The sequence below is a fragment of the Oryzias melastigma genome, linkage group LG21 (genome assembly GCF_002922805.2).
Source record: "Oryzias melastigma strain HK-1 linkage group LG21, ASM292280v2, whole genome shotgun sequence".
Lineage (NCBI taxonomy): Eukaryota > Metazoa > Chordata > Actinopteri > Beloniformes > Adrianichthyidae > Oryzias > Oryzias melastigma.
The window spans coordinates 16277693-16303390 of NC_050532.1; the positions used below are offsets into that span (position 1 = coordinate 16277693).

Here is a 25698-nt window from a genome sequence, read left to right on the forward strand (position 1 = left end):
ACTCTCTTGCTAGTTTATAGCCCCTCACAACTCCAAACTAACATTACCAGTGCAACAAAAATGGCGACCAATCTCAGAGATATGCAGCTGTACAGTTTTGAGCCAGATACCAGCTCGAACAAGGAAAACAAAGACGTGCATGGATCTATTTGTCTGCAAGTAGATGCACTGGATTGGAGCGGAGAAGGAAGCTTTTGGTCTGCCGATTGCAGTTTTTTTTTTGTAACAAATACAATTTTTTTTAAACTGCATTTTTGTTTTTTCTGAAAAAAAAAAAAATAACGAAATACTCAGAAACAATTTTAATCTTTACATATATCCTCCATCGTGAGAAAATGCTACAAGAACATGCTAAAAACACCATTTTCATTGGAGTGGGTCTTTAAACAGTGACCTTTAAATAAGTAAACTTAAGGTTCTTTCATCTCTACATAAGGTCTTGTAAAAACGCCTGAGTAGTCTACTGAATGACACCTCCCCCAGTAACACCGAGCTTCTTTTGTTTTAGAGGTCTTCTCCTCATGCCTCAGCACGTCTATTCTGTTCTTAAACCATCAATCCATTTTTATACCCATTTTTTCCTGTTCAGGGTCACAAAGCTGCTGAAGTCTACACGGCTACTGTCAGGTGAAGGTGGAGTGCACACTACACCATTCTCCAGTCCATCCACTCAGAGACAGGCGACCACACACACACATTCACACCTGAGGGACGATTTAGAGTCACCAATTAACTTATTAACCCATTAAGCATATCTCTGGACTGTGGGAGGAAGCCAGAGTGCCCAGAAAAAACCCACGCATGGATGATCTGAACATGCACACAGAAAAGAGCCAGCTGGGATTTGAGATGAGAGTGCTAACCACACCAGACACTGCAGCTTCTCAAAACATTGAATTAAACTAGACATATGTAGAAAGTCTTAAACCAACAAACCGATTAAAGAAATGCTTCACATTGTGAAGTGTTTCCTAATGAAGAAACATATTTTTGATGTGTAGGGGGACTTTAACTGATACTTTTAAAGAATATGTACTGTAAAATGTAAATAGCTGTAATAACCAGCCAGTTTGTTTGGATGAAATGTGACCTGAAGGCTATGATAGAGGTAAATAAAATGTTAATAACCCCTGTAATCTGCCCTGATGTGATGGAAAGGTAACTGCCTGTGTGCTACTGCATGTGAGCACATATGAGGCTGGCCTCAGCGCTGATCCCTGTGTAAGCCTTGGTCATTGCTCGTGGCCTGAAGGTGAGGTGACAGGGAAGTAAAGAGGCTTTCATCAGATTACTGCTCTCTCTGTCTTTCACTGGCTCCCTTTTTAGCAGCGTATCTCTCTTTGCTGCTTCAAACTGCTTTACTACATCTCTTTTTTTTTCTCCTCCTCGCCCAACAGTAGACCAGCTTTAAGCCGTAATGGTAAAGTTGTCTTCAGTTCTGCAAAAATGTATTTGTCTTTTTCCCAAAACTCTAAACGAGATGCCCTGAGTTTTGTGCTGTGAGTTGTAGTGTTTGGTTTTAGGCTAAAAACATGTGTCTCTGCAGATTTAATAGAAAAGTGTCACAAACAAACACAAAAAAAATATGAATATCTAGAAAAACAACAAAAAAGGCTTCAAAAAATACACAAAAAACCTTTAATGACATCGTTAAATGAAACCTAACAAAATGACTCTAAATTTTGTTTTTTTTGCTTTTCTTTCTCAGTGGTCTACTATTTATAAGTGTTGTTTTCTAGGACATAGTTTCTGCAGAGCGGCAGTCGTTCTTTAAAATTTTGCCTCTGAGTTGTGGGTGGGACCATTTGTGTGGAGCAACCCCATCTCCTTTTCCCGTCATCCATATCTGAGAGTTATCTTTTTTACACGCTCTTGTGTTAGCTTACAGCCCCTCACACCCCTTAGTTTTTATTTATATATTTCCTCCATCATGAGAAAAAATTCCTTCCATTTTTTTAAAAGCATATTAGTTGTTGAAGATAAAGCTAAAAGCTTGTTTCCCCTGGTACTGTCCAAATGGTATTTCCAGGATAAAATGGACACATTAATTAACCGAACCGCACCATTATTATGATTATTGGATGTAAATCCATTGAAAACGCACAGGTTCGCGTGGAGCTACTGATGAAACCTGTGGATTGGTCAAAAGAAAATGCCAAGAAAGCACCTGTATTCATCCTAACCGCAAACAATCTTCTCTCAGACAACTTTAAATGCTTTGTATGTTCAAAGTATCAAAAGCCAAGTGGAAACAACCAACTTTGAGGGGAGAAGTTCACCTGGACCACACTGCTCAGTGGAAACTCAGCTTTTTCCAAATGTGTTGTTGTGTTAGTGTGTTTGGTAAAGTATGATACTTTCAGTTTTTTTTCTGTATTTATGTAAGTTTTTAACTCTGCCATTTTGTAGTTTTTATCTTTTACCCTTTTCCATAATAAATCTGCAGTGTTCAACCAAGCTGCTTATGAGACTGATATACTATCAACTGACTAGGCTGATGTGCCGAACGCGCCATCACACAGCCTATTTAGACATCCAGCAGAGTCAGAAACACATTAGCATTTAGAGTCGTGCATCTGATCACCAAACAGTCAATATTGAGTCTCTATTTTTTTTTAGGTCTGGTAACTCTGCATCAGCCTTTTCTCTCCCAAGTAATAACTCCAGTGCTGAATGTGGTGGTTTACAGGGGAATGCTCATTTGTTGAAAACATGCATCTGCTGCTGCAATTTGGATGATGAGATTAGAGGGACTGAGGCAGAACAGAAAAGTTGTGGTGCTGTAAATCCAAACCAATTAGCTGAAAGATGTTAAAGAGCGGAAGGGAAGTACAGAGCAGTTCAACAATAATACAAAATCCTTTTTTCCATTTCTGGAAGTATTGATTAAAGTCTGCAACACACATACACACACGGTGATTCTGAGTGAGTGAAAGAATTCATTTTGCTTCCAGGAATGAAACAGAAACAGTTTGTTTAGTCTCAAAGGGGTGAAAAACTGCAGTCTGGGGGGACATATTTCACCCCTGAGTAACACACATGAAAGAAATCATTGGTGTTAGTTGATCTTGACGATGCTAGTCATAGTTTTGTCTCGCTGCGCGGCCGTCATGACTGATTGCGTTTAACTGTAACTGCTTTTCTGTCTCTTTGCTCTGCGTGTTGATGTTTCATGAGGCGGCACGAGCAACAGCACGTGTTTGCATGCAGCACAGATGAGGGCCGTCCAATCACCTCCCAGCAAGGAAAACGGGATAAATCCCAGCAAGGACAGCAATATCTGCATATAAAAGAACGGTTCTTTGCAGCAAAACGCACAAAAGGGCTGATGGAACTGAAGTGTCAGCTTTGATGACATGCAGGGACTCTTGCAACATAACAGCTAAATGCATGCACATAACGCGCCACATCGCCAGAGGCTCCAGCATGAGTCGAACAATCCGGCTCCTTTCGTGACACTTTCGACATCACATTGATGGACATCGACCAGTTTTTTTTTGTCTGCCAGAGGGGCTTGCATTGTTTGAAAAGGCCTGCAGTGGCAACATAATGAACACAACACGAGCACTTTGCACAATTATATGTGTTGTGAGTGTTTGGGGGGAAAAGGCAGCGAGAAAGACAGCACTGTTGTGTGCTAATGGGATTAGGATTGACTTTGCCCTTTCCCTCGCCTCCATGCTCATCCTTCTGATTCTTTAGATCTGTTTCACTTTTTTGTTGTTGTTAAATGTCCATATTTGTAGATACATTTGAAACATTTTTTGGACTTTTTAATTGTTCTGGAATTCATTGTTTAACCTTTTATTCTACTTTTATTTCTTGTGGACCTTAAATAAGTTTTTTTCTTAACATTTTTCTCCATTTGTGTACAAATCTGCCTTCAGAAGCTCCCTCTAAAAACCAAGGTGTTGCTCTGCACAGAGATGCCATAAGGGATGCAGAGATTTTCTCCTCTGGCTAGACTCATAATGAACTGGGCCTGTCCCTTTGGCCAAAATCCCAAGTCTGAAGACTGGTTGGCTCTTGCTTACGGTTACATAACCATCAGCAAAGAAACATATGGGGATCCCAGTGGGCACGAAGACACGAGTATGAATCTCAGTGCTTGTTCCCTCCCTTCCCTCTCACTACCCGCGTGTACCACTTAATGTTATTACCTTGCAAAGAACGATGGATCTTGGCATCACTGACGATGCGACAGACTCAAGAATTTGTGAACTTGTAGGAGGAAAAAAAAAATGTAGGATAATTTTGAAGTTGCAAACAATACAATTCAAACTGATTTTAGCGAAATGTGAAGCTGAAAGTAAACAAAAGGAAAAATATGACCCAGCCACAAAAGCAACACTCCTAGAGCAGTTTATTTATTTATTTACCTCCCAGGTTTCCACAAATTTTAAAAAGAAAAGTTGAAAATAGATAGATAGATAGATTTTCATTGTTTACATCTCTTCTACTATCATGTCAAAGGTGTCAAATTCAACATTTACTCCTCTGCATTATTTATTTCCGCACACCGTGCAGGATTCATCTGCCTGTCACTGATATGAGATCTGTGAGTGCTCTCAAAGTGCTCATGTCTTTTGTACTGTAAAAGCACCAAATGTTCCCTGGGGCAACGGTTTGAAAACAAAAGAGGGAAAACAATGGCAGGGCTAAAGCCGCCGGTGTTCAGTAGCATTTGGACAGTTTTTTTTGTTTTTTTTTTTAATTTTCGCATGGTTCTGCCATTGGTCAGCTGGACTACAGAGGATGGGGAGGAAAAACAAAAACGCCACACTTTATTTAAGGAAGGCGTCCTACTTAGTTCATGAAAAAGAACATCTATGCGCCATTTATACATTTTAAAAATGAGGAGGAGTGGGGGACAAAGAAAACTCACTCACCTCTGAAATGCAACATATTGCTTTCTGTTTGACATCACCCAATCCCAAAGCAGATGAAAGGAAGCGATGTGGTCAATCCGCAAAACCCAACATCACATCCCAACGAGTCGAAACCCAGAAGCAACTCCAGAATCCCCCCCGAAGCGAGGATGAAACAAAGCTGAACTCCTCTCTGCTCTCCCACTCTCCGGGATTTAATTCGCACTCACTGCGCGCCTTCCCTTTAACAGACAGGCGCGTAACTGCTGGCTAATACCTCATGTATTATTAAACGGCATTAATGGAGGAGTGTGATGATGGAGGAGGGGGGGATAATGCCGCCTTGCGATTTTTATTCCATGTTTACATCATGCGCCTAATTATCTCCCTCCTAAGCGACGCGAATGCGCCCTTCCTTTGTGCTGGCCGTCTCTCGCCCTCTCCGCGGGTTAAACCATTCGCGCGGCTCCGGGGGGGGATGAGGATGAGGAGGAGGATGAGAGCTGTCCGCGGGACTACATGGGAACGAATGCGCTTGGTGACTCGTGGCCAAATGTTGTTATTGTCGGGGGATAAAGGGACGGGGAGATTGGGAGGATGAGAGAAGAGATGGAGAAGAAGAGGATGAGGGAGGGGAAGCGGGAAAGTGAGAGGGAAGGCGAGAGAGGAGGGACATACTGGTGGATGGATAAAACGCGAATAAAGCCTAACTTCAAAGGATATAAATAGAAGACACAAATAATCAATTCAACACAAAAACTACACATTTCATCATTAATATTAGGTGTTTTTTTAACAGACTTTTAAATACATTTAGTATAAAGGGAAAGACAATAGAGCTTCCTATGATTGTCAGTTCAGCACCTCGGATAGTTCCTAGTAACAACCACCTGTATCAATAGTTTTCCTTACATTATATTGCGTTTCTCAGTTATATTAAAAAATAAAATGAACCTTTGGCTATAGATTTTTGGAAATTTTAGAAAATAAATGCTTTAAAAATATTTTTTACGTTTTTTGTTTTGTTTTTAATAATTTTGCTTAAAAATAGCTTCAATAACAACGCATTTTTTATTTATTTTATATGCCTGTTAAGTTATTCAAGTTCACTAGAAACATTTAAGAAAACCATAAACATATGTAAGGACATGCTCGTGGGTTGGTTTTACAAATAAAGCAAGCATATGGCGCCCCCTACTGGTTGCTGATTTACCTACACAAAGGTAACAACGTTTTTGGAACTGATGTGGTCCAAATAGTTTGAATAAAATACAGAAAATAATAAAAACTTTGAGGTAGGGACTTTATTGATATCAATCAGCTCCTATGTGTTTTTTTTTTTCAAATAAATATTTAAAACAAACTTCCTAGTTTCTTAGACATTTTACTTCTAAAAATTGAGGATTTATGTTAAAAATAAAATGCACAACTATTAACTATTATGATTTCAATTTCAGGATTTTTTTTTAATTCAGCTTTTGATGTGGACGCGTGAGCGCGGGAGCATCTGTGCCTTTAAGACCATCTCTCAGCATCCTCCTCCTCTGACAGGGACTTGCGCGCACACATCCAGCGCAGTACTAGAGAATACATCCTAGTTCCCCTTACCACCACCACCACACGCGCACACACACGTCCTCCTGTAGATACACACCGTCTGGGTTCATTTCTGATCATCTGCTCATTGGACCTTGATGCATCCGCGGACACTGTAGCGGTCCCTGCAGATCGTTATTGCTTTAATTTCCCTCCTTCCCGCATCCAAACCAGCGCTACAAGATGGCTGAGCTGAATTTAGGGAAGGGACTAACCGCGGGGAAAGTGGCCAGTAACGTCCAGAAGAAGCTGACCAGAGCTCAGGAAAAGGTAAGATCGGATGTGCCGCACGCGTGTGAGCTCACGGGGAAATCCCGTTTTTTCCAGGCCTCTCCACGGCGCAAATGGCAGTGCAGCATCCACCGCCGGGGCGCAGTGTCGCATCACGACACCATAAACACATTAGGGGACGCTCAGTGTGCGGGGATGTCCAATTCAGATAACACCTGCATCTGAATCGCTTCCTTCTGCACAGCACGCGCGTCCCCACTGCAATGACACAGGATACGGCCTATTACTGAGCCTGCAATTCTAGGACTGTTCGTCACCACATGAAAACTTGTAAACGGTGCAATCCTCGATTTTTACACACGCTCTGACACAATAACATTTGTAGAACACAGTTATAATCTACAGAATAATAGAACATGCTGTAATAAGTGAAAGAAGAAGGCCTGAGCGCTCAAGCATATGTGCCTTACCCTAAATGAACGCTAGAGGGCGCCCTTTTGACAAATAAGTAAGATGTGCTGCAGAAAATTGGCATTTTAAAGCAGTTACAATAAAAATAAAATTAATTAATGAAAAATATGTATAAATCTAAATTATAAGCAACATTGAAAGTATTTGTATTCTGTTAATTTTACTTTTTTGTGGACCTAAACTGCTTCCCTTTTTGTGTCATCTTATACTACCACCATGTATCATGTTCTGTCACATAAAGGCTTAATGTGTAAAATGAAGGGGAGCCAAACCTAAAGTAAAATCAGGAAATCAGTACAAGAACATGTTTATGTGATTCTGTTTTTTGTGGACAGGTTCTACAGAAGCTGGGCAAAGCCGACGAGACCAAAGATGTAGCCTTTGAGGAAGGAGTCATCAACTTCAACAAACAATATGTGAGCCTATAGGGATGCAGCTCCTCATATTTCTAATGTACCAAGAAATCTATCAGGCCATTGAGCAGCTGTTGACCTGGAGATATACTGTAGCTTCCCTGACTATTTAATACGAACCTCCAGCTTACTGTATTGCACGTTGATGGGCCTCATATATTGTGTTTCACCTGCAGACTGAAGGCAGCAAACTCCAAAGGGATCTACGGGCATACCTGGAGGCAGTCAAAGGTAACTCACGTGTGCCGTGGAAGCATAGCTGCATTTCAAAATATATAAGTAATCATTAAATAACCTATATTATTATTGTTATTATTATTATTTTAGCAATGCACGAGTCCTCCAAGAACCTGCAGGCGTGTCTCGTCGACATGTATGAGCAAGACTGGGATGGAAAGAATGAGGTGGATTCCATCGCAGAGGTCAGAAAATATTGTTTAAATATTGAAATTACAGAGATTATTTCTATGGAGTGATGGGTATTGTTTTTATTTAAAGGTCATAAGCAGCAACAATAGTTGATTAAAGAGGTGCATTATGTTCAGCTTGAACATCTCAAGGGCTCCTTGTTTTGTGTGTTTATGTGTGTGAGAGAGGGAATGCTGAACCTTTGGATGGTATGAAAGGAATCAATTAATAAAGTCAAGATTTACATAGTGGCTAATCAAATGAGGCTAGTGAGCATTGCTTTAGCACAGAGACTAGCAGGTGATCTTAAATAACCTTGAGATGTGAGTGTGAACGGATGTTTGTCTCTGTGTTTTCACACCTGACAGCTCAAGCTCTCTGGAGGCCCTGAAGGAAGTTGTCCTTTAACTATTTTAGTTTTAATCAAGGGGACATAATGGCTGTTTCATTGCTTGGACACTTGAATAGGGAAAACAGCTAACATGAGGAAGTGTTAAAGACCTACTCCAGTGAAAATTGTGTTCTTGTAGCATTTTTTTCCATGATGGAGGACATAAATACATTAATTTAAAATTAAAACTATGTTTCTGAATATTTCTATATACCAATTATGCTGGATCGGGAGCAGATAAAAGCTTAGGAACACGATAAAGTCTCTCTTCTCTGCTACAATTCTGAAGCATCAAACTGCAGACAAATAGATCCTTTAACGTCTTTATTTTTAAGCAAAAGCTCCAATCGGAAGGCCACAAGCTCCCTGCTCCGGTCTATTCTGATGCATCCACTTGCAGATATTGCTCTCCATTGTTGTTGCACCGGAAATGTTAGGTTGTGGTTGTGAGGGGCTGTAAGCTAGTGGGAAAGAGTGTAAACAAAGGGATAATAGGAAACACCAGCTCAGAGGCGAAGAACTACTGCTGCTCTACAGAAACTATGTCCTAGAAGACGACACAGGTTTTTGGTTTTTGGCTAAAAATGGCATAATCATAATTAAAACACCACTGGGGATGATTTTATGATATATCAAAAAATGATCAGTGTGTCTTTAAGTTAGTCTTTATAGAAATAAGGCTAGTTTTCATTTAAAATGACGTTTTTGTGGAATCAAATTAATGGATTGATTTTTCCATTAAGTTGTTACTTGAATTTTTTTCTGGCAAATAAACAACTTTTTTTGTTAGTTAATGTGTAAAACTTGCATAGAAACAATATGATTAAAAAAGTCTGCAATGGAAATGAGAAAAAATGTCAATATTCAATTAAGTCACAAATCAATTAGTAATCTTGGGTTTCAAAATGTGTTTAGTACTTCCGCACTGATACCCAACTCCTTCAAGGGTACCCTGCCTGTATCTAGTTTTCTTCATAAAACTGTATTTGATAAACCATCAGACTTTTCCATTTGCCTCTATTTAACTTAGTTTTTTATCTTTTATTTTATATGCATTTTTTATTTTATCTTCTTTATCTAGCTATGAGTTTTTGGTCATAACAGAAAACAATTATTTGTGCAACAAAAATAATAATAACTATGACAAATCTAAACTTACATAAAATTAAGTTAGATATTACACACATGCCAGCTTACATTCTAACTGGTGGCAGCATTAGAGGGTTCAGAACCAAAACTGCATGCACTTACCATATTTTTGACAAAAAGTTTTTAGTTTTTAAATAATTTTAGCATAATATTAATGAGTTGTTGTTCCAGTAAAATACAAAAAAGAACCTGACAAATAGTAAAAACAACAGAAAATACTGTATATACTGTATGTAGACAAATACTAGAGTAGATATGCCAGCCAGAGTAAATGTATTATAGTGAAGTTTACATTTTAGGCTTTTAGAGTCAAAGCAAAGGTCACAAAACGTTCAAGCAGTTGATTTTATAACCTTAATCCACAAACAAGCAAGATCTTTTGTTTTTTCAAGTTGTGTACATTTATATGTTGTTCATCAATGTTCCAGGACTGTGACGTGCTTTGGACCGATTATCACCAGAAGTTGGTTGATCACGCTCTGATCTCCATGGATACTTACCTGGGCCAGTTCCCTGATATAAAGGTAAACTTCTTTCAAGAATTAGCATCATGAGTGACATCTTTACATCTGAGCCTGAAATGTTGTGATTATTGTTAATATGTTGTTTTTTTGTTGTTAAAATGTTTCTGTTTTCAGGCTCGCATTGCTAAAAGAGACAGGAAGCTGGTGGATTATGACAGTGCCAGACACAACTATGCTACAACACACAAGACCAAGAAAAAGGACGGGGGCATTAAAATTACCAAGGTGAAAAGAAAAGAATATATTGTTTGCCAATGTTAAAAAAAAATCAATTCGTCCGGTTTTTCATGGAGTTTGGTTTTCTTTCAGCCTTCCAGCTTGCTGGAAAGAGCCACACCGGGGTGGGCTCAGGGAATCCTGTCTGCACACAATGTTGCTCAGAGCAGTCTCTCCAGGAGCCAGGTACCCCAACAGGCCCTGTTAGCATTGACGCAATTATAAGCAAACTTTCAGTCTTCCAGCGAAGTCGCTGCTCGGACATCGACCTGTCAGTCAGAGCTTAACTGCACCACTTTTTAATACACTGGGTCTTGTGAGTGGCAAACAGTTTAAAAAATGTCAAGGAACTAAATAAAAAAGGAAATGAAATAAAACATTTAAAAACAGCAGTCTATCAGCATTCAATAGAATCATCTACTGTAATGAATTTTGATTTAAACAGTTGAAAAATCCACATTGTTTTGTGTCTTTACCACAAAGTATTTTAATTATTTGGCTTTTTACAGTAGAAACAAATGTGTCCCCTAGTGGTGGTAAGGTGTTATTACATATTCCGGAGCTGGAGAACTTCCTCTAAGCCTTTGCTCATTGATAAGCACTCAATTGATAGTGGATCTAACTTTAGGAGGAAGGAAATGTGGCTCTACATGTGTAAAGCCATATGTGCTTTCTTTACAGGCATCAGTTAAAAAAATGCGTTTTTTCATCCCATTGTTGAATTTCTCTGAGTATTTTTAATAATTATTCTGTTTTTCATTCCCTGAATGTAAGGAAATATAATAATTCCAAATTAGAATTAATAAACTGCTAACTAAATAATTACATATGTATATGTCAACACTAATACAGCATGTCAACACACTGTGTGTACTTTGTGCATATTTTAGGCGGAGGAAGAGTTGGAAAGAGCCCAAAAGGTGTTTGAGGAGATTAATCTCGACTTGCAAGAGGAGTTACCTTCTCTCTGGAACAGGTGTGCAGTCTGTGCAGAAAAAGTACTTTTAGGAAATGACTTTTTTTTACCATGGATGAACAAGATTCAATCATTCTAAGTCTCTGTGCTCTCTGCCGCATCTAGCCGTGTTGGGTTTTACGTCAGCACCTTCCAGAGCTTGGCGGGCTTCGAGGAGAAGTTTCATAAAGAAATGAGTCGGGTAAGAATAATCTGCACACTTCCACTCCTTCCATGGTCTACTACTTACTGTGAGTCAGATAAGAGGAAAACAGCCAATGTGGTAATCTCATGGCAAAAGGGAAAGGAAGGAAATCATCTATGGAGAATCATAAAAAATGAAGATTCTCTGTCAATATTTTGCAGATTTTAAACAATATTTAGGTAAAAATATACATTGATGTTTACTCTGGTGTAATTTCTCACATTTTGTTCTCTTCTTGGCAGCTGGATTCAGATTTGTATGATGTGTTGGTAAAATTGGAGACAACAGACACAACCAGGTTAGTGAGCATTGACATGACTGCATTAGTAATAACCCTTTATAAAGAAAAAGAATTTAAAAATTCAGAACTATTGTTTATTTTCCTCATTATACCAAGAGTTAATATATATCTTAAATATTTCTGCAATTATGTAGCAAGAGCTAAACTGTGCAATCCAGATTTATTTAAATCTCTTAGATTCGTGTGCAAAAATATAGAAACACTTTCAACTTTTGACTTAATTACTAAAAATGTTTACTCACCAGAGTATTTCCAATAATGGCTCATGATTAATTAATCTTTTCAGAAACAAAAGAAGATATTTTACCTTTTTTGATGGTTTACTTTTTGCGTTTGAAGCATTTTTTATTTCACATTAAGTTAACAATCCCGTAGAAAAAACTACCAGAAGTTGTTTATGATTCATGCACATCTTATAGATCTAGTGTGTAAAAGACATTGTATCTTTAGATAAATGTAATTAATAAGAATCAAACAGTAAATATACAGTAATTAGATTTTCAAGCATATTGAAAGACAGCTTAAGGTCAATTTGGGGTTCAAATGTGACTTTGTTAACTTTAAATGTGTCTTGATTGGTTTTGAATATTAACATGGGTTCATGTTAGTATGTTTTACTCCAAATAATCTCCTGAAATTAAAAAGCTGGAGCTGATTTTCTTCAGAACATACGACTTTATTCTAATTTTCTTATTTCTGGTTAACAGTTCTATTGAGGCATTTTTCCTTGATCTTTGTCATTAAGAAATCTACTATCAAGACATGTTTCCTATACATGTTTCCTTTTTAGAAAATCCTTTTTTATCCTAGTTAAGGCTTTGCCTTTTATACCTCAGGTGACCAAACGTTTCTGAAACACTCAGTTTCACACTATTTTTCTGAAACAATAGTTGTGTAGTTGACTATCAATGTTGCTGCTAATCATCAAACAGCATCAAAAATTGCATGCAAAAGAATGAACCTGAAGCCACTCCTGAACTTCCTCTTTCAGCAAAGCAGGTAACCGCAACGCCACAACACCGGCAGCAAGCACGAGGTAATTGGTGGAGACTGTGGCACTGATATGACTCCTGTCTGTGTGTCCAGCTTCCATGTGTCAGTCAGTCTGCGGGCGTGGGAGCTCCCACCGGAACCAGTGTTTGAATGTCTGAAGTGATTAACACTTTTCTGGATCACTCAGAGCTGAAGCTATATAGAAGTTGACATAGTTGGTATATTTTTCCTTGGTGTGCTCAGTTCCTCTATTTGATTACTTACAAATGTGAATGTATGGAAAAGTTATATTCACTAAAACATGCATCTTTTTGAGAAATTTAAGACATCCTTATGCAAAAATTGCCTTTGGCAGCAGTGATGTTGACTTCTTAGATATCTACAGCTCTGATTTTAATTCCTGTCTCTTCTTTAACAATGAATGTAATTTTTTTTTTGCTCACTTATCAGGTTTTTACTGAAGGCACCAACAAAGCCTGCTTGCATGAGAGGGGATGAATAAAAATAGGAGTGTCAGACTTTTGTTGCATGATAGCTCTTGCAAAAGCAAACTCTGCTTGGTGTATTGTTACGCACGCCTCTGTAACATTTTCTAATTGCCTTCTAGGTTGTGGGTAACCACATTAACCTCTTTTTTTCCACATGCTTTTTTATTGCATTTTTCTATAATTGAACATTTTTTCTCTGCCTTCTTTTTTTCTTTATTCAGTGGGAAAGAAGCAACTAACCACACCCTCAGACCAGGAGGACCACCTCCAATCCCCAAATCACCATCCAAGGTAAACACAACCTTAAAGTGAAGTTTTTAGATTAGAAGCGTAACTAATTTCTTCTTTGCATGACAGACTTCAGTAGTACTGTTCACAAAATTTTTCTAATATTCCATGTAAAGAATGTTTTTAAACTCTTTTATTGGCACATACAGGAGTGAAGCACAGCTAAAAGTCCACAAAGCTAAATCAGGATCAGGTAGGCAGAGGTCAAACATGAGCATGAGGGCATCAGAGAACAACCAGAGTGGTCAGGGTTCAGGTGAGGGTCAGGGCAGGCGGCAAAAGATCAAAGATTAATTCTGGTTTTAAATCTGCTACAGCTCCTCTGTCTTGTGGGGTTCCTCAGGGCTCAATTTAGGACCCCTTCTTTTTTCTCTATACCTCCTTCCATTGGGCTCTATCATTTGAAAACATGGAGTTTCATTCTATTGTTATGCTGATGATAGTCAGTTATATGTTCCCATAAGCAAGAAAGGTTCCTCTTAACTGCCCTCCTGTCTTGTCTTCATGACATAAAAATCTGGATGGCCCTCAGTTTTTTAAGTTTTAACAACCAAAAGACAGAGGTGATGGTGTTTTGTCCAAGTGGCTCCTGTGACCCCTCTAAGATAGATTTGTCTCCCTTGGCTCCACATGTTAAACACTCTGTTTTAAACCTGGGGTTTAAAATGGACATGGATTTTAAGCTCAACTCCCACATCAGCTCAATGGTAAAGACCAGCTTCTTCCAGCTGAGGCGGTTGACAAAGGTGAAGCCATTTTTATCCAACCGGCACTTTGAGACAGTGATCCATGCCTTCATTACAGCCCGGCTGGATTACTGCAACTCACTTTATACTACGGGGTCAGCCAGTCGCCCCTCTCACGTCTGCAGCTAGTTCAAAACGCTTCTGCTCGTGTCCTGGTCGGAGCGAGAAAGAGGAACCACATCTCACAGGTCCTGGCTTCTGTTCACTGGCTGCCTGTCCATTTTAGAGTTCACTTTAGGATTATTTTATCTGTTTTTAAATCTTTGAGTGGTCTCGCCCCGCCTTACCTTGCGGAGCTCCTCTCTCCCTACACTCCAGCCCCGTGCCTCAGGTCCGCTGATCAGCTTCTCCTAGAGGTACCGAGGTCTAAAAGGAAATGTAGTGGGGAACGAGCCTTTTCTGTCTGAGCTCCAAAGCTTTGGAACACTTTGCCACTATCTACTAGACATGCGTCTTCCCTGTCTATTTTTAAAACTAGACTCAAGACTCATTTTTATAGTCAAGCTTTTACTCACACATGAGATGTTGCTCTGATTTTACATTCAAGTTTTATTGTATGGTTTTACCCTCAGTGTTTTCTTTTATCGTGTTCTTATCTTTATGCTGTCATTTATTACATTTTCACTTATTTATTACATTTGTTTTATTTTTGTTGTTAGCTTCTAATGTTAAGTGCTTTGTTTCAATTTCAAATTGTGTTATAGCGCTTTATAAATAAAGCTGATGATGGTGATGATAAAGCAGGTGATGATAAAAGAGAAGATCAAGTCAGGTCAGGATGAGAATGCTCAGTGATTCAAACAAGACTCAATACTGCTATGAGTAGCAGTCAGGAGTGACATCAGGGGCTGATGGGAAGTGTAGTGTGGAGAGACCCAGGAAGTGCTAGTACTCAGGTGATGGATCCAGTTGTTGGTCAGAGGGGAAGACAGGGAACCGATAACATCACAGTTACAATATTTCAGGGTGTCAAGCAAAAATGCTGTCCCTTTGTCTTGCAGCATATTGTCAAAATTCTTTTTTTTTTCTGGATTTTAGTTGAAACCAGCAGTGCCTCCTCCACCAAAGGTGACCCCATCCAAGGAATTAAAAACAGAGAACATCATCAGCCTGTTTGATGCTGCAGCAACTCCTGATATTAGTGTCACCTCACCTGAAGAGGTAAGTGAGCAGCTGATCCTGAATCACAAGACAATCCTTTCCCCTTTTCTGGAAAACATTCTGGTCTTTCTACACTACTATTCTATTCTATTCTATTCTATTCTATTCTATTCTATTCTATTCTATTCTATTCTATTCTATTCTATTCTATTCTATTCTATTCCATTGGGTTTAATGCAGTTAGCCAATGAGCGCTCCTGTCCCTGTTGTCATCAGTTTGACAGTCATGCAGTCAGCAGCCTTTTGGACATGGACCTGGACTCATTCAGTGAAGCAACCAAAGCCCCCACAGTCGTTCAGGTGGATGATTCATGGCATGAACGTAGAGATCCTATCGACCCATTTCTTTACAACATGCCAGTCTTCCCAAAAGATTTCACGTTCTATTCAGAGTTCATGTCCTGGTATTTAAATTCAAACTTGTTTCAATGCAATATAAAGTGTCTTAACAAAAAGATATATTTTTTTAAACTTTCGACAGATTCTGGCTGCTTCCTGATTAGTTGGGAACTTTATATGCATTGAAAAAAACTTTTTGATACAACGGGAAATCGCTTGGAAAGCTGGCCATCTACTGGGGTGTTGCCTGCACTGCTTCTTTCCAAACTGAAGATGGATAACGGCATGAGTATCTAACCTGCTTTTAGTGACCACTTCTTTAGCTTTAGCACAAATCCACAGATCACTCATGGCATGAGTAGCAGCTCGTCCAACAAACCAACATTTTTCCCCTCGTGATTGAGAAAAAAAGTGCTTCAAAGTCAAGTCCCTTTAAAGTTTATGAACAAAATGTTGGGAAGTAGCTTATGTTTAAAAATCTGCGAATTTTCACCACTTATTTCTACACTCTACTACTCTTTTGGTTTTATTATATGCAAAATTTTGCCTCAAACTTTATAATAAATGGAGACAAATACATTTGAATGAAGTGAGACATCCCACAGGATTTACATATTTTATTAATCAAAAGAAGCTTTAGAAACTATCTAGAGCTTGATAAACATAATGCATGTTTTTTTCTGTTGAGCCCCTTGCTGTTACTGACAATTCCTCCATTATTTCTCTAAACTTATTTAGATTAACACATCTTATCTTTATAGCCAAATGATTTGAATGCATTACTTAGAATACTGAGAAGCTTACGTTTTTTTTTTTTTTAATCTGTGTTAAGTCTTTAAACTTTGAAATCGATGTTTTCTTAGATTCATCCAACTGCAGCGATTATCGACATTCATACTTCACATATACTTCAGCTCCCATAGTGAGGTTTTTCTGATTAAAAAGAAAAGTCAGGGTTTGGTTTTTGTTGTCATACTTTGGCAAAGTTTACTTGGTTTTAGTGGTTTAATCTTTGATTTGAAAGTTTTGAAAGCATTTCACAAATTTTATAAGCCTAAACAATTTAATATATAAAAGTTGCCTTAACAATTTTCATTGTCTTAAGTGAATATTCCAGCCTTTTTCTAAATTAACTTTACAAAATGGGAAATCTGTTATGCCCTTTTCTTCTGAATGTTACCTATCTTTCTTTTTTTTTTTGGAGATCTTTTGCTTTAATTTGTAGTTTAGAGCATGGGCCTGCGGTGGAGTGCGTTACTGAAAGATCAGGCAGGCACTTTGTGCACACACCAGCTTTTCTCATTTGACTGTTTTTTTCCTTCAGCCTGCAAACTGGGACTCATGGGTAAGCATGGAATTCTTACTTTAAGCATAAATGAAAAAAAAATGTATTTATTTTTTTACATTTCTTTTATTGTCATTTGTGTTCATTAAAATCACAATTTTATACAAATTACTCACTAACGGTTGTCCTCATATTTTACCATAAAAAATGTGCGATATAAATCAATTGATCCAGAAATAAAACTTTCATTTGAATTTATTGACTTTTGAATTAAACAAGAATCCATCAAAACTGATGAGCCATATTTCCCTAAGAAAACAGTCCCCGATTGTTCACAAATTGTGTAAACATACGAGGACAACAGCCATTACAAAAGTCATTTCATGTCTTCTCTAATAGCTCTTCCATGTTTCATTTGTCTTCCCCAAATCTGTTGGTGTTGTCTTTTGTCTGCAGTGTTTGATGTGATCATTTACCACAAAATGTTGTTGTACAACACAAAATGGAACTTGGAAATGAACTTGAATCAGTTCAGTTCTATCTTGGGATTTTGCATCATTATATACATTGTCTATAATGATTTAGAGCAGAAGCGGTGATGTGTAGAACTGAAACTCATCCAAGAGTGATTGTACAATGCCACTGACTGCAATGACAAATGTACTAACTTGTAACTGAATTAACCGCGTCACTTTAAGTTTCCCTCTCATATCCATATGTGCTCACATGTAATGCTGTCAAACGATAAAGCCTGTGTAGATTCTTGTTTATCCAGGTGGATTCCGTCATGTTAAAAAAACACTGATTTATCTCCTTTTATTGAACACTCGCGCTTACATGTGACACAAATGGATGCTTTTACTTTATGTTTTAAAATAAATTTGGGTGAAGTTGCTTTTTCTATGCATTGTTTTTTTCTAAAAGATTGGATGGTAATTTTAAAAGAATGCATAGGGCAATTTCCCAAAGCATTGTTTGTATTTATAGAGCATTACCTGACCCCTCTGTTTGTCTCGCTGTAAGAGAGATGTGTCTCCTCCATCAAATGGTTCTATCATGTGAAAGATTCAAATAAAGTAAACAGGGATGACACTTCTGCTCTTACAGAGTCTCCTCTCCTTCTCCATTTCTTATGGGACTCTCCACCATTCTTTCTGTATCTTACCTTTTCTTTAAAGACCCACTCCAATCATCTTTTGATCAATTTTAAAAGTGTTCCTAGTGGTTTTTTAATTATGATTATCATTATGATTGTGATTATTTAATTATAGCCCAAACCCCTCAAATTTGTGTCAATTTCTAGGACGTAGTTTCTGCAGAGCGGCAGCAGTTCATAAGAAATTCAAGCAAGGAGCTCTGCTCATTGTATTTTCTGTATAACAAAAATGTTGTTTTTTAAAAATAATTTAGTAATTTGAATACAGAAAAACTAAGAAATGCAATTTTGAGGTTAATTTTTTTATCATCAAAAAATGCCACATGGACATGTTAAAACACATTTTTCATTAGAGTGTGTCTTTAAAGTCATATTTGTTTTACAGTTTCTTAAAATGAATCTTTTCTGTAAATGGCATCAATACTGATGTGAAGAATTTGTTAATGCCTCCCAAACAAAACATTCTCTCAAAAACCTGTTTTTATTTTGTCTAATTGTATTCATTTACCCCTAATAGTTCACATTTATGATAAACCTCTTAATTTGTGATTGTTAAAACTTATATTTATTTTTTTAACATTTGTTTGTAATAACTTGTTTTGGCTGTTCTGATATGTGGTTGTGTTTAGAGAAAGTTGGGAAAATGTGCAAAATTTTGTCAATGAAGACAATTTACTATTATCCTTGTAGTGAATCAATTTTACCTTAAATGCATGCATGGCCCCTATGCTTCAATAGTTTCTTCACAAGTATTTTTTTTAAGAAAATGACATATTATAGCTGTTTTAATTTGTCTCTTAATCCAGTGTTACATTTCCTAGTGATTTCATGATGTATTCATGAATATTTGTAGGTGCATACCAACTTTTTCTTCACACGGTTGTAGTAAAATCCCTTTGTACCTTTTTAGTTTGTAGTTTTCTGCTGTTCATTTTGTTGTGCATTTTCCATGTACAACAAAATATTGTACCATGTACCCTTTTGCCTTAGAAAACATTTCCTCGATATTGGTAGTCATTACATTTGTTTTACATTTTGTTTGTTCATAAAGTGGACCTATTATGCTTTTTATATTTATAAAAAAATCAATATTGTTGGCTTCTGATGTTTGCTTTTTTTATCTAACTGGTTGGAATAGACTGAGTTGGAAAATGTTTGTGTAGAAATGTGCCTTGTAAGTTGTTTGTACCAGATTTCCAAAAAAAATAATTTCTATTTCAAGCTTTTCCTCCCATGCAAGTAACACAGAGCAGAATCTCGTATTTGATTGGTTTCTCTTGGCAGTATGTACACACAAATATGCTCAAAATTGACTCAGAAAGTGAGTCACTGTTGGTACTGGTATTTATTTATTTTTTCATTTTTGAGTAAGTGAATTTTGACCTTTCTTAACTTTCACAAAGGCTCAAGGATTAGTAAATTTCATTTAGCCCTTTGGATCAGAGGCAGAGATATAAAGATGTATTTGTTTAACTAAAGACCGTCTTCATTAGGATTACATTCTTTTAATTTGGAATAGTTTGTTTTTTTTTTTTTTTTTAAATTAAATTGAATCTGAAGGTAAATGGCATTCTATTTTTTAAAAACATTATTTTTATTTTATTTTTTGTTTTGGAGGAGGAACATATTTTTATGCTATCACAGGTAGGGGCATGTACACAGCCAGAGTGTTAAAATGTTTTACACAATTTTTCGTAAAATCTGGATAATGTGTGGAAGCTTAACTTTGAAGTTAAAAGTTGTCACTCTGCTATATCTTTGCTGGATTTCTATCCATTCCTAAATTTATGTTTAGACTTGAAAAGATTAGAAATAAATAGCTGAAAAGAAATTAGCATAATAGGTCCCTTTTAATTTCCCCTTATCCCCCTCCATTTTGCTTTGAGAATTTTTGTTATCAGCTAAACTTGTCCCCGCTTTGTAAAATTAATAAAATAAAACATTTCACTTCTGATTGCGTGAAACCTGACCCCTACCCTTTAGCATGAGGACAATGAAGCCCCGCAAGAAGAAACCAAGATGCACTATGATCCTGTTGCTGCTGCTGCTGAGGCCTGGGGGGATGATGGTACCCAGACAATCCACTATGACCCAATAGCAGCTGCTACGGAGGCCTGGGAAGATGAGGAACCAGAACCAGTCCAGGATGACCCTGTGGTTGCTACCGAGGAGGAGTGGGGGGACAACGCCACCCAAGAGGCCAGCTACGAGCCTGAGACCCAAGAAGCGTGGAATGATGACAGAGACCAGCCAGTGACAGAGGAGCTCATCACAGATGAAACACAAGCTGAAGACGCTAACGCAGCTGAGGAGGAAACCCCCCCAGCTGCTGCTGCTGCTGCTGTGATGGATAATGAAGAGGGTCAGGTAACAATGGAGAGAAAAAAACAATGCATCTGGATAAAAATAGAGACCAGATGCATTAACTCTTGAGAATGAGGTTTAATAGCAACATGTAAAATAATGAATAGAACTTTAAAAATGTGAAATTTTATTTAAAAAGTCTTAGGATGCATCAGGAGCAGAAACAGTTGCATCATCCGTGGTAGAGAGAAATCTGAAAAGAAATTAATGAGGGAGAGACAACAATAGTTGCATCTTTCTCAGTGCACGCTGTTAGTCGTCATCATCACTGATCACAAATGCAATGTGTTAAGCAAGGCTTTATTCTCATAACTGTGCTCAATATATAATTTTTCTGTCTATTCAACACGTCCATCTTCTTTTGAATGTGGCTGATTAGACTTTTCAGCTTCTTGTCTGTTGCTGTCTTGTCTATTTCAAACTTCTGTCTTTCATTATTATCCTCTGTATTTTTCCTTCATGCACATTTCTACTAATAATATCTGTTATTGCTGCATTTTTGCTCTCAGGGTGAGGCGTCAACTGCTGCTGCTGCACCGGCAGCAGATGAAACTGTGACAGAGGAGGTAGGTGACAAAAGAAAAGTACTAACATGCTCTTATTTTTTATTTGTTTACAAATAAAAATCAGTTGTATGTATTGAAAAAAGTAAAAATGTTTGAAAGGATATGTTTACAGTCAACTTATACAAAAATCTAAAAAAGAAAAATAAAATATCTTGTAAAATATATATATATTTTTTAGTAAAATCCAGTTTGGTAGACCTAAAATGATCCACCGGTGTTTATATTTTTTAGTGAAATATTCCTCTTTTCTTTATAACACTTGAAGACACCTGCAGCAGCTGCAGAATCAACAGAGGTGCCTGCAGAATCTCCAGAAATGCCTCCTGGCTTTCTCTTCAAGGTAAAAGAAGATTATTATGATTATTTTTCTTACATTTATTTAATTTAGCCATTTGTACTAAATTAAATCAAGCATTTCTAACTCTTTATGTAAACTTTACAAATGTAAACTTGATGTTCCCAAGGTCCAGGTGATGCACGATTATGCAGCTAACGATACAGATGAACTTGAGATGAAGGCTGGTGAAGTGGTCCTAGTGGTCCTGTTTGACAACCCCGAGGAACAAGTACGCACTCACACACCAAACTTGATATATTTCATAATTGTTTTCAACTCACACAGTAAAACCTGAAACTAACCTGAAAGCAGCTTTTAATCCTTTAGCACAGGAGATGTCACCAGAAACACATTCTTCAACGGTTTATTCGATTAACGTGAATCCGCTGATTCTGACTCTGAAAAAAAGCAACTTTGAATATTGTTGTAAAGCTGATATGTAACACTTTAAGTAAGGAAAGTGCAAAATCTCTTTTTTGTGTACCAGATTCAGCTGATTTACAAAGGTATGTAAGCTCTCACTAATGTAAAGTGTTGGATATCAGCTTTGCACAACATTGTTTACAAGTTTGCGCTGATTGTGCAACCACTTCACTACTGTAAAGTGTTGCTTCAGAATCCACTGGAATCAATTTATTTGCATAAAAGTTGTGATAGTCGAAAGAATGTCAACACTAGTGTTTAAGCTCCGGAGTTGATGGATTAGGTCTTGGGGACCAAACTAGACACCCTTATTACAACAGATGTCCTCACAATGTTTGTCATGTGTTGAAGGTTGGTCCTCACAAGTGACAGACGAGTACACACACACAGACACACACACAAGGGAATATTGGCTTTTTGCTTGTTTTTCTCTAACATAATGGGACCTTAAGCCATCTTTATAAAGAAAAAGTTTGAACTAATGAGAACAAAACTAGATGTTTGGATTACTGGTAATGTCCTTACAATGTGTGTCAATTGTTTGGGGCTGGTCCTCACAAGTGTCAGATGAGTACACACACACACACACACACTGTTACAGAGAGCTAAGATGATTTTTCCATTTTTCTGTTGTTTGTGTTTTTAGGATGACGGCTGGCTCATGGGAATGAAAGAAGACGACTGGAAGCAAAACAAAGAAAATGCAGCTAAAGGAGTATTTCCTGAAAATTTCACCCAGAGGCTGTGAAAGAGGAAACCTTCCTGTTATTTCTGTAGTTTTTCTTGCCTCCGTCCTTCTCCTCTTGTGCCCTGATACTGTATGTTATACTAGGACTTTGGCCATACGAGCAGAGCCATCACAGCTCTGAGCGAAACCATGCATTTTTAAGGTCTGCCACACCGTGGATCTTGGCATTTGTATCAATTTCTGCAAACTTTTGTGAATGACAGATGTAGCCATTTCACTGTTCCTGATGCTCGGCAGAAAATGTTTCTACTCAGCTCCTGAGGGTATCGTCATATGATCATACAAGAATATTAACAAGGACGGTTAATGGCCACAACTGGCAAAATATTGCACCAATCTGTCTCAACTGAAAAAAAGAGAAAGTGAGAGCCATTTATAAATATTATTCTAGTGTAGCCGAGAACCCTAACATTTAGAGAGAATGAACACTTCTAGAAAGAAAAAAAAACTAGAAACTGCAAAATTAATTGAGTAGATGACACAAGTGCTAAAGTCAAGCTAAGTAAAAACAAAAATATTAATTTGTTTCAATTTTTACAAAAAAAAAACCTCTTAAAGCATGTTTAAACTATTACATACAATAGTTTAAATTTCACCTCAGTAAAAATGCAAAAAAGTAGTAAAAACTATTTAAGCTTCACTGGACAAGCAGCACTTTAAGAAATTTGTGGTTGTATTAGACAGATGATTTTAAACATTCAGTCCATTCTCTATCCATGTTCCTTTGTGTTCTCTTGTAAAGAAGATAGGGTTTTTTGGTATGCGATCGAGAAAGTTGTACAATGCTGTTTATATAAATGATACAATTACCCCAAAAACAGTAGTTCCAAAAGGAAGGCTAAAAATGACTTCATTTTCTTGGGTCCAAAGATGTGGTTTGTTTACATCTACTTGTCAACATGGTATGTTTTACATTGCAAACAATTTTAAAGTTTTTCAAGTTTAAAAAAGGTGAATATGGCTTCAGTCAATTAAAAAACAACAATAAGAAAATGTTATTTTTATTGCTAAGATTGTAGGGTATTGCTTGGAGCCCCATCTAACTTAGTAGTAATTTTGAGTCATTGACACTAACTGCGTAAAAACTAAATATTAGACTAAAGTTTAAATAAATAATTACTTTAGCTGAGAAATTCTCAAAAAAAAGATACTTTCCTTGACTAAAAAAAATATTACAGCTGTCATTAAATAAGTGAATGCAGCCATAATAATAAAAAAACTGACAAAAGTAAAAAGTCACCATAATTGTTTTAAATTCATGTTTTACCACTACATTGTGAGCAGGCTGATAGAAAAACATGATTGCTTTAATAGACCGAGCTGTCTCAGAAAACAGCAAAATCAAAAACTTGGGCACAGAGATATAAAATATATATATTTAAGTTGATTTTTAATTCTTTGAAGTTGCAATGAATTTCAGATATGCATCATCATGACCAGCTTAAATGCTAGTCAACATAATTTCAAAGAAGCTGCTACTGGTAGTAATATAGTCAACAGTAATCAAATGTTTAACTGAGCCAGCCTCAATCATTAAAAAAAATATTTAAAAAAAAAAGTGCCGAAAACATTTCCCTCTGTTTGCATAGAGACTACTAAACTCAAATGCAAATAATTCAAAATATATGCACCAGAGCAACTTCTTTTATTTTTGTATGCTGCCAAGCAATGATTACATATTATCTAATATACCTATATCAACATAATTGCCAACTGAGGATGTTATGGAGTATTTTGTACTTCTGTAAGGTTTCTTGCTCTCGATGTAGCTGTGTAGGTAGTTACAATAACCCAGTCAAACATCCAGTCACTGACTGAAAGAAGTTTCATGATTCTCATTTCATTGATGTGTAATAAGTGTGCAAGAAAAAATGTGTGCGAATGAATTTGTGTATACAAGTTGTTTGAGAAAAATCTTTATCTATAGACTATTGTTATTGGACGGTACCATCGCCTCCCCCAATGCAGGGGTGGGGGAAATGGTTGTTGGTTTTGCAGAAAGTCTTTCTGAAGCAACTCCAGCACATAGGATCTTCTTCCACTGGCTGGTATTATGGTTCCAGGTGTTATTGTGCATTTTGTTGTGTATAGGTGTAATTTTTGCCAAGCTGTGATGGCAGACACATATTCTAAGAAGACATTCATATCTGTATGTGAGTTACTGTGAGCATGCTGACTTCCCATGTGTTGTTGTGTGAACACCCTTACCTGAAGACAGTGATACTTGGATCACTTTTGAGGCAGTTGGACCAAGCAACTTTTAGTTTTTATGACTTTTCTTTTTGCCTTTTTCTTTACTCTTTGTAAGAGGGATGCTATGGGCACTTACACTGTTTGATGTACCACTACTGTCTCTAAAATATGATTGCTGATTTTTCATCTGCCTTGCCTCAAAATATTGCTGGGTATCGTGGTCCCAACAGACTTAAATTAGCAGGAGGCAGACTCATGGAGATACGTCTAAAGCCACCAGATTCAGGTAAAAAGGTTTTCTTATGGTTTTCAGTATCTTTCTGGCATGCATTTTTAATCACCATATGTATTAAAAACTGCAAACTTAAACACATCAATCATAGGTAGTTCTGTTTTGATATTTTGTACAAAAAAAACCTAAGTGTTTTACCTGGGTCTGGTTGTTTTTCAATCTTTATGGATCAGTCTCCTGCAGTGAGGTGTTACATCTGACAAAAGCAAGTTTTTCCTGTACCCAACTGACCAATAATAAGAATAAAAAAATAATTAAAAAAGAACTTAAGTAGTACAGTTTTCTTTAATAAACCTTGTTTTGTGTTAGTATACCATTTGAGCAGATCCGGCAGTAGAATCATTAAGCTGTGGGGGGGCCTTGCTGGTTTTGGTGGGGCGCAGTAATCACGTGTTTTTTTTTATATTTTCAAATGCATTTATTTAAAACTTAAATCTAAATTAAAACATTAAAAATGGACAATTCACGTGTCTGCATGGGAATGCTACACCACTTTTCACAGCATATTCTGTTTTCTGGACCATAAACTAGAAAAACTGTGTTTCTGTCAGAAAAATATTGTGCTGAGTAATTTTTAGTCGCATTTGCTTT

The 25698-nt window shown here is 37.2% G+C and overlaps 2 protein-coding genes across 6 annotated transcripts in view; one reads left to right on the forward strand and one right to left on the reverse strand.

Annotated features, from left to right (window-relative positions):
• The window catches only part of tmem198a (transmembrane protein 198a), a 28845-nt gene extending 22784 nt beyond the window's left edge, over nucleotides 1-6061 (reverse strand). The window contains exon 1 of the mRNA XM_024287099.2: nucleotides 4890-6061. The gene's annotated coding sequence lies outside the window, so the exon portion shown is untranslated. The remainder of the gene's footprint in view (nucleotides 1-4889) is intronic.
• A 376-nt stretch (nucleotides 6062-6437) lies between these two features.
• Nucleotides 6438-25372, forward strand: LOC112154993 (myc box-dependent-interacting protein 1). 5 transcript variants are annotated; one of them, XM_024286318.2, is made up of 20 exons: nucleotides 6439-6734; nucleotides 7502-7582; nucleotides 7756-7810; nucleotides 7907-8001; nucleotides 9956-10051; nucleotides 10166-10276; nucleotides 10361-10453; nucleotides 11158-11243; nucleotides 11349-11424; nucleotides 11670-11725; nucleotides 12720-12764; nucleotides 13431-13500; nucleotides 15282-15404; nucleotides 15621-15704; nucleotides 17068-17088; nucleotides 20168-20551; nucleotides 21058-21114; nucleotides 21380-21454; nucleotides 21579-21680; nucleotides 22521-25372. In XM_024286318.2, the coding sequence occupies exons 1-20, from the start codon at nucleotides 6648-6650 to the stop codon at nucleotides 22620-22622; spliced, it is 1899 nt and encodes a 632-aa protein (XP_024142086.1). In that variant the 5' UTR covers nucleotides 6439-6647; the 3' UTR covers nucleotides 22623-25372. The 5 variants fall into 5 exon arrangements, with proteins under 5 accessions (XP_024142087.1, XP_024142086.1, XP_024142088.1 ...); XM_024286319.2 differs by lacking the exon at nucleotides 12720-12764 and having other exon boundaries at nucleotides 6438-6734; XM_024286320.2 differs by lacking the exon at nucleotides 15621-15704 and having other exon boundaries at nucleotides 6440-6734.
• The last annotated feature ends 326 nt before the right edge of the window (nucleotides 25373-25698 follow it).

Excerpts from the sequence above, each read along its gene's own strand:
- LOC112154993 (XM_024286318.2), top strand. The coding sequence starts at position 6,648 with ATGGCTGAGCTGAATTTAGGGAAGGGACTAACCGCGGGGAAAGTGGCC. Across the intron at positions 6,735-7,501 it reads TGACCAGAGCTCAGGAAAAG|GTTCTACAGAAGCTGGGCAA; the intron begins GTAAGATCGGAT and ends TTTTGTGGACAG. Across the intron at positions 13,501-15,281 it reads TCCCCAAATCACCATCCAAG|TTGAAACCAGCAGTGCCTCC; the intron begins GTAAACACAACC and ends TCTGGATTTTAG.